This window comes from Epinephelus fuscoguttatus, linkage group LG21 (genome assembly GCF_011397635.1).
Source record: "Epinephelus fuscoguttatus linkage group LG21, E.fuscoguttatus.final_Chr_v1".
Classification (NCBI taxonomy): Eukaryota; Metazoa; Chordata; class Actinopteri; order Perciformes; family Serranidae; genus Epinephelus; species Epinephelus fuscoguttatus.
The window spans coordinates 30172493-30190453 of NC_064772.1; the positions used below are offsets into that span (position 1 = coordinate 30172493).

The 17961-nt window shown below is 38.4% G+C and overlaps 1 protein-coding gene across 2 annotated transcripts; it reads left to right on the top strand.

The window, feature by feature from the left end:
- Positions 1 to 412: 412 nt before the first annotated feature.
- Positions 413 to 15971, top strand: LOC125881630 (copine-3-like). 2 transcript variants are annotated; one of them, XM_049564854.1, is made up of 17 exons: positions 413 to 488; positions 4620 to 4814; positions 5005 to 5184; positions 5353 to 5427; positions 5564 to 5635; positions 5846 to 5926; positions 6049 to 6138; positions 8874 to 8972; positions 9170 to 9256; positions 9832 to 9891; positions 10076 to 10209; positions 10402 to 10456; positions 10615 to 10666; positions 11152 to 11285; positions 11500 to 11736; positions 11844 to 11970; positions 14578 to 14718. In XM_049564854.1, the coding sequence occupies exons 2-16, from the start codon at positions 4656 to 4658 to the stop codon at positions 11964 to 11966; spliced, it is 1638 nt and encodes a 545-aa protein (XP_049420811.1). In that variant the 5' UTR covers positions 413 to 488; positions 4620 to 4655; the 3' UTR covers positions 11967 to 11970; positions 14578 to 14718. The 2 variants fall into 2 exon arrangements, with proteins under 2 accessions (XP_049420811.1, XP_049420810.1); XM_049564853.1 differs by lacking the exon at positions 11844 to 11970 and having other exon boundaries at positions 14578 to 15971.
- The last annotated feature ends 1990 nt before the right edge of the window (positions 15972 to 17961 follow it).

The window sequence follows — 17961 nt, forward strand, 5'->3', positions numbered from 1 at the left end:
TCTTTTTATACTTATGACATCCTACATTCCAGTCAGAAATTAAAAATGCATACCAAATAAAAGCTGGGGTCTCAGGGATGCTCTCTTTATGTCTGACTACATCAGCTTTGACTAAATCCTGGTTTTAGGCTTTGTGTATGAGTGAAAGGCCTTTGGTTTCATTGCATTACTTTCTCAAAGTGTAACACAATCCCACTTCTCTCATATGTAATCAAATCTCCACTTTTGTAGCTGTGTTTGTGGACCTTTTGTAAGCCTAAAGATGGATTATACGTCACTAGCTGCTCTCTATATTTTGTTAAATACTACAAAATGATAAAAATGATGAGCGTTATGCTCTGCTCTGCTCTGACTGACGGGTGTCCCCCTAACTGGAATCGAGCGCACCAGGCACCGCCCACCGTAGCGCGAGCTCCCTCTCCACGGTTGTGTCACTGCTACACATCAAACCACAGAGGACTCCCAGCTAACGTCAGCGAGCTAACAAGGTACGAAGACTCCCTTTTACATTATGTTTTTTTCGCTGTCACCATAAATATATAACGTTAAACATGACGGTTTTATTAGTTAACGTTACTACTTGCTTACTTACGGGAATGTAACGTTAACGGTCAACGTAACGTTACCTATGTTTTACTTAAAAGGCGTTAGCTCGTTCAAATTAACATAAGCTAACGTTAGAAAAACCCCGTAACACTCTTACGTTGTATATTTGACAGCAGTGTAACTGTTAAATATACGTTAGCTAACGTTTAGACGTTTATGTTAGTAACGTTATGCCCCCACAGCTCGGTCCGTTAGATTTCCTTCCATCAAATTTACTTTAAATAACTACGTAACATAAGTCAGATCTCTTTATAATGGACTGACCACATAATCAAAGTTAATGTTTTACTTTGATTTGACACGTAACGTTATCGAAAGCTTCAGCTAACGCTAGCCCAGTCTTGGACGATCTCATCCACAGGATAGCCAGGAAAACCCCCACCGCTGTTTGGCACTGCGCGTAGCTTCATTTAAATCTTACATTTTATTGAAACTAAAGGGGCAGTAAGTGCATAATGTGTTGGCCGAATTTACCAAACAACCCGTACGAATCATCTAATCTCCTTGTGTTATACAAACAGTACTTTTATTAATTATCAAACAATGAATAGCATGTTCTTTGAATGCAGTTTGGCGTGTTTGCTTGGTTCATGGGCATGAAGTTAACTGGGCGTGTCAGCTGCCAGACTCTGCACACTGAGATAGCTAAACTAGTCCTATCCTATCCAGACAGTCTGTTCTCCACACCCGGGGAGAATAGCATAGTTATCTTTCAAGATTTTTTGTGATCCGTGGGGGCATCCAAATATAGGCCAGCCATTAGGACACATCAAGAGTGGGACAACATTTGCCAAAGTGGGCTCTTCATTCACACTCATGCCAAGGGGGGAGGGGCACAATCACATACCACTGTGCAAAATTAATCATGTTTCCACATGTGTGTCCTGGGCTGAAAAAAAGCCTTCAAATGAATGATTACAGAAAAGTCAAATCAAACACTGATTGAGGAAATGACCGCAAGGTGTTTATTCAAAAGCGCAAATCATAAGTGACCAAATAGGAAGGGATGGGCGATATGGCCCTTAAATAATATCACAGTATTTCAGGGTATCTTTGCAATAATGATATTCTTGAATAAGTCAAAAAATATTTTATTATTCATGTAAGAAAAAAGAATTGCAACAAAATAAGTGATATAGTTTTACAGTTTCCCTCAAATATTCAGTAAAAACTAAACAAAAATGATCTCTCATTTCTTTAGTTTGTAAACAACAGTAACTCAGAGTGAGATTCAGATTCCGTTACAATATTAATAGTTAAACAAAATAAAATCTACCACAAATAACACATTTAAACAGCTCCCAAATACAAAAATGTCCCCTGGGATCTGTATATATATAAATCAACAAGTGATTTCCTTCTTTTAGTAAAATCCTAATCCTAATTATTGAGTTGTTGTTTTTTCCACCTGGACCTTTATGCTCTGCCATTTGTCCTCTAATCATCACGCTGTAACCTGTGACAGGCTGTTATGATACCACAACTATCACACAGTCACATGTTTGTTGTTTTTTGTTGAGCCATGAGGTCTACATTACCAAAGGTTTATGACAAAATCACTTGATGACACCGACTCCTGTGTGCACAACATGAGAGGAGAGGGAGAGACGTTGTCCCTGACAGTTAATTCCACACTACTGAAGCCGCTCCTTTTTTTGGAGCCACTGCAGAGTCTGTAATACTTTCACTTTCAGCCATGCTTGTTGTTGCTGTGGGTAACAGTATGACGTCCATGTCAATAAGTGAGGCTACTTTAATCAAATAATGCTCACATTGCATACTGAAGTGAAACAGTGCAAAGAGTATAGACTGTTTAGGGACCCCAGTATGCACAAATATTTAAATACACATTTTAAATAGGGCAATGTTTCTTTTTTTCTTGCCAAAATTTAGCGTAATTTTGGAGCGTTATTTGGCCCCCTTTCCGACAAGATAGCATAACATGGTTGGTACCAATGGATGCCTTAGATCGTGTCATTTGATATGATACCAGTGTCCCAGTGTCTTCACTGTAGCTTTAAAACTGAGCCTGATACGAGAGATTTTGTTTTGCTAAAAATTATTCTGCCTCACTTCTCACCATAAGCTCTGCCTGTCATATCTGCTGCTTCTTCACATTTCTTTTGCCAGACATTTGCCCATTGCCTCTCTGCTCCTTTCATTGTCTTGTTCTCTCTGTACCCTGACTTTTTCTTTTGCGCATCACGCAACTGACCCACTCTGTCAGATGGACTGAACCATTTCACAATACCTGCAGGGGGTGGGAGCATCAGATGGCATGCTGAAATGTGTTTTAGTGATTAGAATACATTTATTTATCATGTAGATACATATAACTTATAATATATAAGTAATAAAAACACTTATAACACTTATAACAGTGATTCAAGTCAGTGATTAAACTGTTGTGCTTAATCCAATTTAAAGGTCAACCATAGACCTTTTCATGGCCCCCCTTGGCCTTTGGGACGGTGTCGTCTGTATCTTTTGACCCGAGCGGGCTGTCCAAATAATATATTTAAAGTATGCCATTGTATACTTAGTGGATCAAGGTAAATTTAGGGGTCAAAATCTGGGGCATTTGTGTCACAGCATCACACAAAGAAGTGCATATCTCTGCCTCTGAACATTGTTAATTGTTTATTAAGAATCCCCGTGCTAACATGCTATTTTAATATCCTTTATGTCTATACATTGGTTTCTAGGGTGTTCTAGAAATCATATTATCACTGAATTTTCTGCACATACAAACTTGTCTTTGTAATATGTTTCCCCCCCATGAAAACCATGATGCATATTAGCACTCAGACTGAAACATTAAATGAGACCAAGTTTGAAACATACCTTGACTGTAGGCCTATATATAATCTTATGCTACCATATTTGGGCAAACACCTGTACAGTTTGAACAGGCAAGGTAGCAATTAAGTCCTCGATATTGGCATTTACGGCACAAAGTTTGGCATCCTGACTTACATTTTCAGTGCACAAGCTCCAACAAGAAATAATGAGCAGGGCTTTGGCCAGAATCAATGGGAATGTGGCATGAGTCTTGGATCCTCCAACCCCGGTGGTAGCAAGTTTCCCATCCATTTCTGAACCTGATGATACACTCTGAAGCTGTGAAACATGGCAGGGTGGAGGGTAGATAGTCATTTTGCTGTATATATAATTATTTAAGTGTTTCTTATTGTGATTGAGACTGATTGTCTCTCCGCCTTGGTAGATCAGTATCATTGTGCTTTCCCCTGCATTGATTGATACTTGAAAAATCCCCCTGGGAAATGATTATTGATTATTGATTATTGATCCCCATAGGGAAATTCATGCTCTGCTTTTACCCCATCCTGACTGTTGGGTAGGAGCAGTGTGGAGGGATACTGTGCTAGGTGTACACAGACCCTCCAATATTAACACCATTTTACCCAGACTGTGTCACTGTAAAACGCTTACACTTTGCTTTTGACCTTTAAACAGAATGTCCCACTAAATCCATGATGGTATCCTTTTATATATGACGCAGGAGTGTATTTGGACCAGTAAAAATTATGACACACTACTCTTGCAATTTCTCCTGGGTTGGGCCCTATTTTGAGCTAGACTGCTTGGACTAAACTGACTAAATGAAACTGCAGCTGTCAGTATAAGTTTGAAAAATTAAGTTTGCTCTTATTCACAGTGACATCGAGTGACAGACAAGTCAAAAGTGATTACACAACATAAAATACAAAATTAAAAACAGGGAAAAGCCTACAGAACACAAGATAAAAACAGAAAATCAGTGAAAACAGTTACACATTCATAAACAGTGGTTTGTGATCATGGTTTTAAACTTTGCATAGTTTGACTCCATGAATCAGGAGCGGAGGAAAAGGCAGACTTTACAAGCCAGTCATTTGACCAAGCTTGATGGGGTTCAAAGTCATGGCTCAATTACAACTTGGATGGCTATGGGAGTTAGAATGTTAAATGCTCCCTTCCATTTTTCTAAGATCTGTGTTTCTGTTCTTCAGTTTGTGTGTGAGTAGGTGTGTGTCTTCCTGGCTGTGATGGCAGCAGTAGGAGCCCCGGGGCCAGCGGTCAGTGACTGTATGACCAAGGTGGCACTGAGCATCTCCTGTGACAATCTGCTCGACATGGATACCTTCTCAAAGTCTGACCCTCTGTGCGTGCTTCACATGAACAGCTCAGGGCCTCACTGGTGTGAAGTAAGTAGGTTTAAAGGCCAGAATTATTTTCACTTTTCAGAATTTGAAGTATTTCCAGTACTGGGATAACTTAACTATATTTGCTGTCATTGTTGTGGAAATTTAAGTGCCAGGCTGCTTTGAGTCAAAAGTGTGTCTGACAGACGCTATGTACAAAAAAAGTCCTTGACTGTGAAATATGTATCTGTAGATTGGCCGGACGGAGAAAATCAAAAACTGCCTTAATCCCAAGTTCTCCAAGACTTTTGTCATCGATTACTACTTTGAGATGGTGCAGAAGCTGAGGTTTGAAGTGTACGACATTGACAGTGATAACCACAGTCTGCAAGATGCGGACTTCCTTGGAGAACTGGAGTGTACCTTGGGACAGGTTAGCCCCCTTTGCTTACTACAAAAATCATCACAAATTCCTACTCATTATGCTTCTCTCTCTTCATTGGGGTTAAACACATATTAGTGCTTTTCTTTCTCCAAGAATTATCATTTGAAGTGGTGTTTGGGCTGTGGCATTTTTAGTGAAAAGTGTTTTTGTGTCCAGATTGTGTCCTCAAGGAAACTAACAAGACCACTTGTCATGAAGGACAAGAGACCAGCAGGGAAAGGAACCATCACTGTGAGTTATGATTGTTTAGATTGGCGATGACATTTGGAGCATTTAAGGATATTTGATTTTAAGTGTCCATTTGTTTCTTGGTGTATTTGCACTTTTGTGTCATTTTTCAACACAGTGCTGTTTCATGTTTTTGTAGATATGTGCTGAAGAAAGAACAGACAACAGGGTGGTGGAATTTGAAGCTGCCGGTAGAAAACTGGATAAAAAGGTATCCTGAGTATCTGAATTTTGTTTACGAATTTACAAATAATAAAATATTGTAGATGATCCTACTGGAGTTAAAAAAAAATCTGAATTGCTACTGTGGTTTTTGCTACTGGAGATAAGTTTTTATGATTAGAAAAACACTCTGAAATTTTGCATTTTCTAATTACTAAGTAGTTCATTTGATCACCTGCACGTTCTCACTTATTTCCAGGATTTCTGGGGCAAGTCTGACCCTTTCCTGGAATTCCACAAGCAGACAGAAACTGGATGGCAGCTCGCTCACAGGACAGAGGTGCAGATATACTCATTGAGTACCATGCTATCCAGTCTATGGGTTCTCGGGCAGAGCATGGGCAAATAAAGCCACAACTACAAGGTGTATACAAGTTGTTTTTAATCTGTGCTGTTATACAGATGGTGAAAAACACCCTAAACCCAGTGTGGAGACCGTTCCGCATCCCGATGCAGTCGCTATGTGGAGGTGACGTGGAGAAACGTATAAAGGTACACACACACACTTACACCTGGACTGTAACGCATTGTGACTGATGACAGGACAGCCTTTTTCTTCTGTCTTCTTTCACGCTGCATGTCCTCATTGAAGGGTTGCTATTAGGAGGAAATTAAATAATCCCTCCCGTCTCATTCTGGCTTTAGTTGTGTATGCTTATATAAAAAGTTGCCTGGAACTTTTCTCCAAATGTAAAAGTTTATAACCTACTAATGACTGTGAGTGTTGGATTAGCTTCATTGAATGGCCTGTGAGATTTGGCAAAATGTTTTTCTTGAACATCGACATTGATCATTGAAGCATTTTACGTTTGTCATGTAAGATCAAGGAAACGCCGGGTCAAGGCCACAGTGGGAACCCTGCCTGTGTTTTAATGCTTGCATCTTGTTGTATATATCTAAGGGTGTGATTATCTTCTGCAAATAAGGAAATGCATTTTAGTATTAGTTTATGTATGTTGTTTTTTGTTTCCACCCTCTAACCCGTAAAAGCACACTTGTCAGGAAGAGATGCTTTCCACTCTACAGTGCAAGTGAGTGTACTGTTTCCAACGTGAGTACTCTTCACGTGAAGGATGCAGTGTCTGTGACAGGACAGGCCAAAGTCCTTGACGCATCTAAATCTATCTTAAAGGACTGCGTAAAAAAAAAGAGGAGTTTGGCTCGTTGGTCAACTTACCTGTTAAATGATGAGAGCGTCATCACCACAATCATCCTGTGTCCCTAGTTAACCATTAACTTTCTTTGAACTTCTCCATTGTGTTTATTAAGTAACACAATGGAGCACAAGCATTAATTCAAAATGGAGTGTGTGTCAAGCTAAATTATAAGTCAGGATATCCAGCGCAGTCGATACAATACAAAGAAAATATACTGTGAACTTACTAATTTCCTTTTTAACACAGGATATGAAGCCTATGTGTGATAGTAGACTGTGATCTCATGTGTCGTTGATCACAAAAAAAATCTGGCTTCATCAGGTATTTAATATTAAATATACTTTATTGTTCAAGCATATGAAATATATACATTTTTAGGCCACATGATGAAAAGTAACACATTTTTCTGTCGGCACTAGTGGCGTTCAGTCATTCAGTATATGGATTGGGGGTCGATCAATATGTTTTTTTCAGAGCTGATGCCGATAATTAGTAATCAATGAGACAGATAACAGATATTTGGAACCCATATAAATAAGCAGTTAAGAAGAAAACTTTGTTTTGACTCCTTTAAGCATGTGTTCTATTAAGAGCCCTACACATGCCGCCTTTTTTGTGTCCTTATTTTGAAAGCTGGCACAGAAAAGGCACCAAAGTAGCGGCCAGCGTCCGATCTCACGTTTTCCAGGCGGCTAAAGACGTGGCATGTGCACAGACCCTTAAATGCTACAGAAGAGAACTCTTTGGACATTATCTGTAAAACATTTAAAGTTATCTAAAAACAAAATATGAGCCAATGCCCATCCTGTGCTGAAACGTTTTCTGCATGTACTGCAGACTGCCTTTCATAGTGTTGGTTGAGTGTTACATTCCCACACTGCACTTTTATACCTTGCATCCATTCAGAGAGAGGGGAGGGAAGTTCTGACACAATACAAAAACTTCCTTTGATCATAAAGCACAGTGTTACTCTACAGTTCTCTGGTTCATCAGTAAAGTGCATGAACTACACTGCAGACTCGATTCTCTACAGTGACAAACAGGGTGACAACTGTATCAAATGAGCAGGGCCAACAGAGTTGAATGCGTATGGGAAGGTCTCAGTCATATACATCTGGTGTATGAAATGTCTGTACTTTCTGTCACTGCCCTGTATCTTTACAAAATGGATCATCTGGTCACATCTCTTGCCGCATCCAGGCGCAGTCTCACTCCCTCTTCCTTTCCTTGTAACTCTCGTAGTAAGTACTGTTACTAACAGCAGAATGTTACCAGTGGAAACACTGGTCTGTTTTAAAAACAACAGTGTAGAAGAATATGATGTTTATTATAACATCAGTAATATCTGCTGCCTTATGTTAAAATCACAGTTCTGCTCGCTCCAGTCTGCATCTGCGTTCACCTTTGCCCGTCACACTATCTGTCAGTGTTGATAGGTGTGATGTGTAACCAAGCATCAGAGCCAAAGCAATTGTATAAATGCTGAGTATTGCATCTGTGCCAAGACTTGGTCGATCCCTAATATTGATTTTTTTTTAAATTACCTGGCAAATATTGATTATGTATCAACAAGTAAGTCAACCAACGGGCCAATTTCCTAGAAAGTAGACGCTTTCCATTAAGATGGATCCCTTTTTTTAATTATTCATAAGCTTTCTTAGTTAGTCATCCTGTAGACTGACTGTAGCGTCACACAGTTTGTCTAATATGTACTGGTTGCTCCATGCTGTGTCTAGATCTGTTTGTCTTTGCCTGTTTTCTTAACACTGAAGGAACTCAGAAGCTGCAGTGTGCAGATTCTGAGCAGGTACTCTGTGTGTCTTGCACTAAAGGAGGTAGTGGGACCTGTACGCTTCTGACTATTAGGAGGCTTGTGTGTGTTTTTCTGTTTGATATCTTAATATCAGGGTGTTGCCTTACATTTGATCTTCACTCCCAAAGCATGCTTTTGTCTCATCTGCTTTGATTTTCACACACTGATGATAGTTTATCAGTTGGATATAAAAATACATTTTCTAAAGAGAATTGACTGGATTTGTGGCGTTTCTCCGAACTGTCTGTGTATTCCAGGTAGATTGCTATGACTACAACAGCAGTGGATCTCATGACTTTATTGGATCCTTTGAGACCTCACTGTGTGCAATTCAGCAGGCATCACAAACATATGCGGTGAGCTCTATTTGCCTTATCTTTTTGCATGGGTATGTCCCAGATTTGACATTTTCCGTAAGCATAGACAAAACAGTGTATCTCTCCTACTTGTTTTTTCATTAAAAGCATTTGGTGATGCTTGACTGGCATTTTTAAAGTGTAAAAATGTACATATTGTTCCTGACACGTGTGTGGTGTGTTTTTGCTTCTCTCAGGCCGAGTTTGAATGCATCAACAGTAAGAAGAAACAGAAGAAGAAAGGATACAAAAACTCTGGGGTTATCGTAATAAAGAAATGCAAGGTACTGTGGTTTCTTTTTTTGTATGAACTTATTATTTTCTTTGATTAGTATTTTAGTACTCTGCAAATTAGGAAGATATGCAAATAGACACAACACGAGCACCTGAAGAAACATCTTTATCAATTTGACAACACATGCACAGCATTTAGAAAAAGTACTGCATGGAGCTCACAGCAGAAACTGTTTCCAGAGGACACTAAAAAGTGATGCACACACCACTGGGACTCACTGCCATGAGCTTTGTCATATGAAGTTATTGAGGTAGGCAATCCGGCAGCGATGTTGGTTAATGAGCACACTTCCCTCCTAAACATTCAGACATTGTGTGTGTGAAAAAATGAATGTGACTTGTAGGGTAAAAAAGCGCTCTAAGTAGTTGGAAGACAAGAAAGGCACAATACCATTCACCGTATGCAGATGTATACAATAGTTTGTATCTCGCTATGTGTTGTAACATTGAAATAATACAAGTAAATGTGCAAACAACACCACAGTGCAGTACCTCAGCATATATGTGGTTACATTATTTCTTTTAAACAGTTCAATGACTTTGTGTCACCAATATTTATTTTCAGACAGTGAAGGAGTATAGTTTCCTGGATTACATAATGGGCGGCTGTCAGCTTAACTTCACTGTGAGTACTACACATTTTTTAATCCTTTTATGCATCTTTGAAGAAACAAAAAAAAACCACTTATCTTTTTTTAGTTACAGTGTTTGTTTGAGGATTTAATGTGTTCAAGAAACATTTTTTTTATCATGTTATCAAGCATTATCTTATTTTTTGTTTTCTTTTATTACCCATCCCTCTGGGCCAGATTGCTATTGATTTCACAGGCTCCAACGGGGATCCCAGAACCCCTCAGTCCCTCCATTACATCAACCCTCAGGGCTATAATGAGTACCTGGCCGCTATCTGGGCAGTGGGAAATGTCATCCAGGACTATGACAGGTACAGAGATATTGGTTTTATGTAGTAATAGTATGGTATTATGTTGGTTAACAAAGTAGAGGAATAGTACACCATGAACCATCTAAGCATAGTTGTGTGTTTTTGGAGCTTTTTCTGTCCAACTGTGGTCTCATCCTTTCTGTATGTCAACTTACTTGAACAATAACACTTGTTTCGTTTCACTTTCTGTAGTGACAAGATGTTCCCTGCTTTTGGATTTGGAGCCAAGATCCCTCCTACATGGCATGTGAGTGTTTGTGTTAATTAAAACATGCTTGGATATTTGTAAAGGCCTCTCTCCATGTGATCATTACATTCTTTAGCGCAAAAAAAGCTTGTCTTGGATCGATGTGATTCAAGTCTACTTGATGTGGGATCCTGATTAATAGTTGTTTGTGTTTGCAGGTCAGCCATGAGTTTCCCATTAACTTCAACCCATCAGATCCGTTTTGTGCAGGTAAAAATATACACAGTTGTGTGTTCGGTGTGACAGACTGTGACACGTGGCATTTGACTGTTCACAGATGTCGTTTGGCACAGTATAACATGAGACTGGCATCATTTGATCCTCCACTGAAGTTTTGGCATGGGGTGTTCAAAGCAGATATGTAACTTGTGCAACGAGTTGTGGAAACATGTTTGATCAGTTGATTAGTCAGTCACCTAAGTATTTATAGACAACAATTGTGATAATCAATAGGTGTCCGAGTCATTTAGCAAGCAAAAATGGATTTGCAGCATGTCTCTGTTTTGTTGTAGATAGAAATAACAGTGTATCAATCACTGAAAAAGTTGTACAGAAAATACCAATCATTTCTCTAACATAAATTGATCATCATGTTGCAGTGTGCTGTCCATTTTCAGTGGTGCTGAATTAAGTGGAAATATGTGTGAAATAATCCTGTAAGACTTAGTTCTGTTTACCTGTGTGTCTGTTTTTAGGTGTAGAGGGTGTGGTCCATGCCTACCAGCAGTGTCTGCAGCAAGTGAAGCTTTACGGTCCCACAAACTTTTCCCCAATCATCAACCATGTAGCCCATTTTGGCCGGCAAGCCATGCAGCAGGAAACTGCCTCTGTGAGTTACTGGAAGTCTAAAATCAATCAGAATGCTGTAATTGTTGCTGTTGTGTGCAAATGTTTGTTATTGTAGTTTTGATTTGGAAATAGCCACTAAACAGGGACAACATCATTTTAGTTCTTCTTTTCCACACAGTATCAATCAGTGAAGGTGAAAAGCGCTTCCACTTCATTTTGTTTCTGCTGTTCCCCCTTATTTCAATGTTTCACAGCAATACTTTGTTCTGCTGATCATCACTGACGGAGTGATCACAGACATGGATGAGACACGTAGTGCCATCGTCAACGCCTCTCGCCTGCCCATGTCGATCATCATTGTTGGAGTAGGGGGAGCAGACTTCGATGCCATGGAGTTCCTGGATGGAGACGATGGAATTTTACGCTCTGCCACAGGCGAGGCTGCCATGCGAGACATTGTGCAGTTTGTGCCTTTCAGGCAGTTCCGTGATGTAAGTTGTATCATAAAGCAAAGTCTTTGATGGCATGCACCACCTAAGCTTCTTAAGTCTTTAAAAATCCTTAAATAATGCACGAATGTCTGAACATCTAATTTCAGGCAGGCATTCCAGCACTTGCCCAAAGCGTACTGGCAGAGTTGCCTGACCAAGTGGCCTCCTTCTTCAATTTATTTGACCTGAAGCCCCCCAACGAACCCCCCAGCGAACCCAGTCCTTCCTAGAAATGTAGGAGTACCCCCAGTACCCAACAAACCTCATTCCCCTCTTTCCTCCCCACCTTTGATTCAATGCTGTATGATTTGATTTTGACCAGAGGCATAATTACACAACCTAGTTAGCTTAACTAACCACCCTGTTTTCCAGGGGTTTTTTTATATCCTGTCCACTTCACAGTATGCCTCACGTTATGTCATCATGCACTGAAGGTCTGTGGACATACTCTGTTGAAATCTCTAACTCATGAATGCTCTCACAGGGGGATTAATGCAAGACTATTTGTTGGCAGTGAGCAGAAACTTCCTGGAGTCTCTGCTGGTTGCCTGGCAACCGCTCAGAGCCAAGAAAAAGTCTAATGCTCCATGTAACTGCAATGTTATATGCAAATGTTTTTACACATCGGTTTTTGTACAGATTAAAGAAACCAGATACAGGGTTCCTTCACAGTGTGGAATAGTAGAAATGTTAGTTAACTGAATTTCCAGGTCTGGATAAGTCATAGAATTAAAACAATAATTAGATATTGCGGCCGGTGCATACGCCAAAAAAAACTTCACAGCTTCCGGATTTACTTTCGCAGTATACAGCCCACTGAATATCCTGACTGCAAGTTCTTGCTCGTCTCATGGATGTATATTGTGATGATGTCGTAGATTATTAAATTGCTCTTCTCAGCTCAAGGAAAGATTTACAAAAAAGTTAAAAAAAAAAAAAAATCATAATAGAGAGAGTCATAATTTACCTTATTTGCAGTTCGAGGTTTCCTGTCAACAGTTGTACAGACATGTCTTTTACAGTGGTGGCTATGGAGAAATGCTTTTTGGGCAGCAGGGATTTTTTAGCCGCAAGTGGCTACTGGGGAAAATTGGAAGCAAGGCTGAGCAGGTTTCCTGGGGGCTGGGATAAGTATGGAAAAAAAATATTTGTGTTTCCAGACTTTTACCCCTATTCTGTTTTCTAAAATATTAAATTTAGAGTTTCTAAAAATAAACTGATCATACAAGCAGAGTTTTTTTTTAGCACAATTAAAATGTTGACCACTGTTTGAGCGGGTGCGGGCCAGACTGACCTTGACTTGTTGACATTTATCAGTGATACACTGATGTAGTTATCAGTACATTTGATGAGTTGTTATCAAGTAAACTGACTAAGGAAACATTTATAGCTGCACACATCATCGTTTCCATTGATACCGTGAGTAAAAGAGGGGCACAGACGCTGTGAAAATTACATTTTTTTTTTACTATTTTCAAATTAGTTTTGGCTCTTAATTATAAAAAGAGGCATAAAAAGCATTTTTGGCCCAACCAAACCTGACATGAAAAATCGACCTTGAAGTCTGGTAATTTGGGTCTGGAAAAGTATAAAGTTTTGATATGGAAAATATGTAGGAAACCAGCTGATAAACATATGATACAGTTTCCAGTCTATGTGTTAAAGTCAACCAACAGGCTACTGGCTGTAGCCGTATAAATACTGTATAGTTATGACAGCAGTATGGGTTCTCTCTGCTAGAAAGTAATAAAATATTTCCTCATGTTTAAAGATCAAAATACATACCAATACCATTTATATGTTTTGGGAAGTATGTTTACACTACACTTCTTTAATCTGTACAGTAACTAGTGTAGACACTGAACTCATTAGCACAACACTAGCATAACCTGTTACTACAGGAACATTTGTAGAGAGCATTCCTGGGCTAGTTTTTAGTAAATCATATTCTAACCATAGGAACATAAGCAGTTGCTATGAACTGGCGACCTGTTGCAGCTGTCAGTGTTGAAACATCACTCTGTTTGCACATGAATGTGCATCGTTTATCTGTATACTAGGGATGAAATGGTTATTGCTTTCATGATAAACCGCGACACAATTCCCAACAGTTAGAATCCCCATAATAAATTTTGATTATCATTAAAACTCTGTTTGATTACCATGCTTTGAAAAACTGATGCTATGCTAAGCATCAACCAGAGTTTGCAACAGTCTCCCACATGCAGGTGCAGCATGCAGTTTATGTTTGTTTTGCTGTTGCCAGGTTTGTAAAGTGGGTGTGTAGCAAGTAAACTCAGTGATGCTACCGGTCCCTTGTCCTCATATGCAGTGACGCAGACACTCGGGCTTGTATCTCATAGACAGGCCCCTTTTTTTTGTTTTCATATGTTAACATATTAGATATTATCATTTTAATTTTCATGCAAATGAAAAGTGCATAGCGCTGCAAATTTTATTTGTGGTTTTCACTGTAAAATTTGGTGAAATTATTTCAGTTTTAGTGTCAATACTTTTGGGACATTCTCATCACATATTAATAATGCTGTGACAATACTAATAACTGGGATAATTTTGGTCACTATGAGTGTATTATGACATTTTTATACCGTTTCATCTCTACTGTATACTCCAGAGGTTCTCCCTGTTTCAACACTGTGCTATACATACTTCTAATCATACTAATAATAACTAAATATTCATCATGTAATACTCAGATGCCTGTTGTTCATCCCTGCTTCTTTTATTTGGTTGCTCTATTTAGTGTCCCTGCTATCTCCTCCAAATTCATGTACAAGTGTTTGTCACTCTCACCTTGTGACTCTGTCTCTGCTCCTCTAGTGTCCTCAAGAAGCGCTTGCTCAGAGCGTCTTGGCAGAAATCCCGGGTCAGGTGATGGGTTTCTTCAACACCATGAAACTGAGGCCACCCCACAGCGACACACCTCTACCTGACCTCTCAGCATCCGCACCCCCGAGTGAAATGTCTTGAGGATGGCATGCAGCATCCACTCTGTCAGCCATGGTTTGATTTGTAAATACTATGTACTAATATTTTAAAGCCATACTCATTGTCATTGTCACACATTTTCTAACATTTTTTCAATGTGCACTTAATGTAGATATTTAATTTGACTCTTGCATACAACTTTATGTGACTCAAGTCAGTTAATCAGTTCAGTTTTTATTTGTCACGTGATCATATAAGGTCCAATTCCAGTGAAATGTAAACCTGCCAGTTCCTTCAAGACACGATTGTTAAGAATTTAAGAGTTTAGGGCATTACTAGAAACCAGTATGAGTTAAGCCAAGGTCTAGGTATATGTGGAACAATTGAGGCAACTAACAGTAGTCATCTCATGAGTCTGTCAGAATGTATGTATGAAAGGGCTGGCGTACTTAATGTGTCCTACATGTTCCTGCTAATACTTCCTCAAGCATCTCCATATTACAGTAACTACTTACTGGTTTATACACTCTCTCTCTGAAGCACGCATTTCCTTTGAAATCAGGACCTCGGACAATACGGTGACTATCAAATGCAATTCAGTGATGTTTACATAGTGGATCCATACACAATGGATTAATCGTTTGCCTAAACCAATGCCTTTTGTAGATTTTACACAACAAAGAGGATTACAGTGTGTCCTTGGTGCTGTTTTGTACTTTAATCAGTTTCCTTTTCTTTTTTAAATCAAGTTTCATATTTGATTTGACATGTAAGTGTTAGAGAAGGAGAATCTATTATTGGTGAGCTTCATTTGTTTAAAATGCATGTTTGTACACTAGAAGTTCACTCTGTCTTAAGAGGAGAAAGTAAAACTTCTCACTTTAATGACTATTATGAAAATGGCCTCGTACATTTTACTGAGTGTATATTTGTTGTTTGGATAAGTTGTTTGCACCGATCACTATGACATTGCCTTATGTATTATAGTTATCTTTGTCTTGGACTTTGATTTTATCAATATTTTATGTAAACATGATAGCAATGCAAAAGAGAAATTATAGTGTACCTACTTAACAGCCGGCTTCTACTTCAATATTTCTATGTGAAATTATATGGTAATTTGAAAGATTTTTGTTGTTTTGTTTTGCTCGTGCCTTCATCTCATGACATTTAAAAGTACTGCATGTATTTTAACAAAGTAGTGATTTATATTCACAACCAAACTGATTTAACTCTGGACTTCAGACTTGCAACTAAATAAACACCTTCTCTATCTGTTTTTAATACTTGTGAAACCTTGGTTACTCCTTCCAGTATGAAATAGGTGGTGCTTCCCTTACATGTAGCAGTCCTTCAGGAGTCTCCTGGCTGCCTTGGTGCTGGTTGGAAATGCTCGTTGAAGTCAAGAAGAGTATTTAAAAATAATGGTTGTTAACTGTCATTTAGCAATCAGAAATGGCCATAAAATTATCATGTGTCAAGTACAATCAAGGGTATGAATGAACATGCTAACACTAGCAGGATGTGTGTTATTAATGTAAACTTTGCTGTCAAACAAGATAAAGCCCTGCAACATATTGCCATAAACAGTTTATAAAGACAAGCTTAACAATCACAAACAAAATCCACAACCAGATAAACATGAAGGCCATTTAGATTCAGGAAAAATAAAGGATAAGTATAAAAAAATGAGATAAATTAACAAATAAATGTGTTTTTTATACAAAGATATTGGCTCAACACAGACAAAGTGTCAATGGGGGACTATTGGTGACACTACAGTATGTTTCTAATATTCATACAAAGTCAGGTCCAACATTGAGAAATACACTATTTTGTCCAGTTCTCAATAAAACTATCCTGGGTTTTCAATAAAAGTAATACTCTCCATTACATAAATCAAGTCGACATTCATCAACACTAGGTACTGTAAAACTTAAAGTAATATCCCGGGCTATTATTTGCATATATCACTGAAATCAACAGGCCTATATTTGGGACAGGTCTTTAATTCCTTTAGCACAAACTGTTGCTCAGCAAAAATCAGGAAATATAATCAAGTTGTTTATTTAAACCAGTATCAGTATTACTTGTTTAAATATTAAGCTTCAGATAATATATCAGTTATGAATCACTCATTTAATCTAGCTCCGTGAGACAGAGCGTCAGGGAAAGAGTGAGTTACCACACTCATTTTACAGCATCCAGCTTACCAATACCACGTTATCCTGTTAAATCAATACTCACAACATGGATTGATTTTTATAAAAACACCTTTTTGATTCTTTTGATCTGAGGACCCTTACGGACTAAAGGAGTATGAATAATTTACAGGGTTATCAAGGACTGGAAACATATTTTGAGGTTTTATACAGCCAAAGAACTGCAAAAAATGAACTGCTTGAGACAGGTATTTATTTGTCCAAATGTGTAGCTACACCGGGCTAGTATGTCTTTTTCAGCCATTTCTGTGTTAGGGATTTCTTATAGGCCACTAACTATTTTTTATTTATTTTTTACAATTCAAGTTTTTATTGGTTTGAAAGGCTTGGTAAATGGCATGCATATATTATCTTCCAAGCATACAAAAATATAAGGCACATATTTTTTATTATATGGAGGTGGACTCCAGCACATGAAGAAAAATTAACAAATAAGTCTAGAAGGAAAGAGAAGGAAACAAACTAACAAACAATAATATGTCACACATATGTCAGCATACATCACTCTACATGGTCACATAATCACCGAGAAAGTTCATAATTATGTAGGCTTATATTCCATTTCGATATGAAACCATAACCGGCCCCATATCAAAATGGAATATAAACCTACATAATTATGGATAGTATTTTTAAGATACTTATCCTTCCATTGAAGTTTCCCTAGTCTAATCAGGCACAGTAGTTTATTTTTACAGCTAAATCATGTCGTCGTCGTCGTCCCCCCCCCCCCCCCCCCCCGCACCCCCTTTATTTTAAACTTTGCATTAACAGTTTTAACACAATGCATTCAGTGGTCAGTACATTCAGTTTGTATACAAAGTGGTAAGTAATGACCAAAAAAATACAATTAGAATGAGTTAAGTGAGCACAAACTTCAGTAATATAATCGTATAAAATAGACACAAGTATGAACACACACATGATCACACACAGGGGCTTTCCTAATTAGTTATAAAGTTGCTCAATTTGCATAAATCAATAGGTTTGTTTTTATCATATTTTTAAGTATGTTATTATTTTAAGACATAGGACATACACGAGGGTAATATCT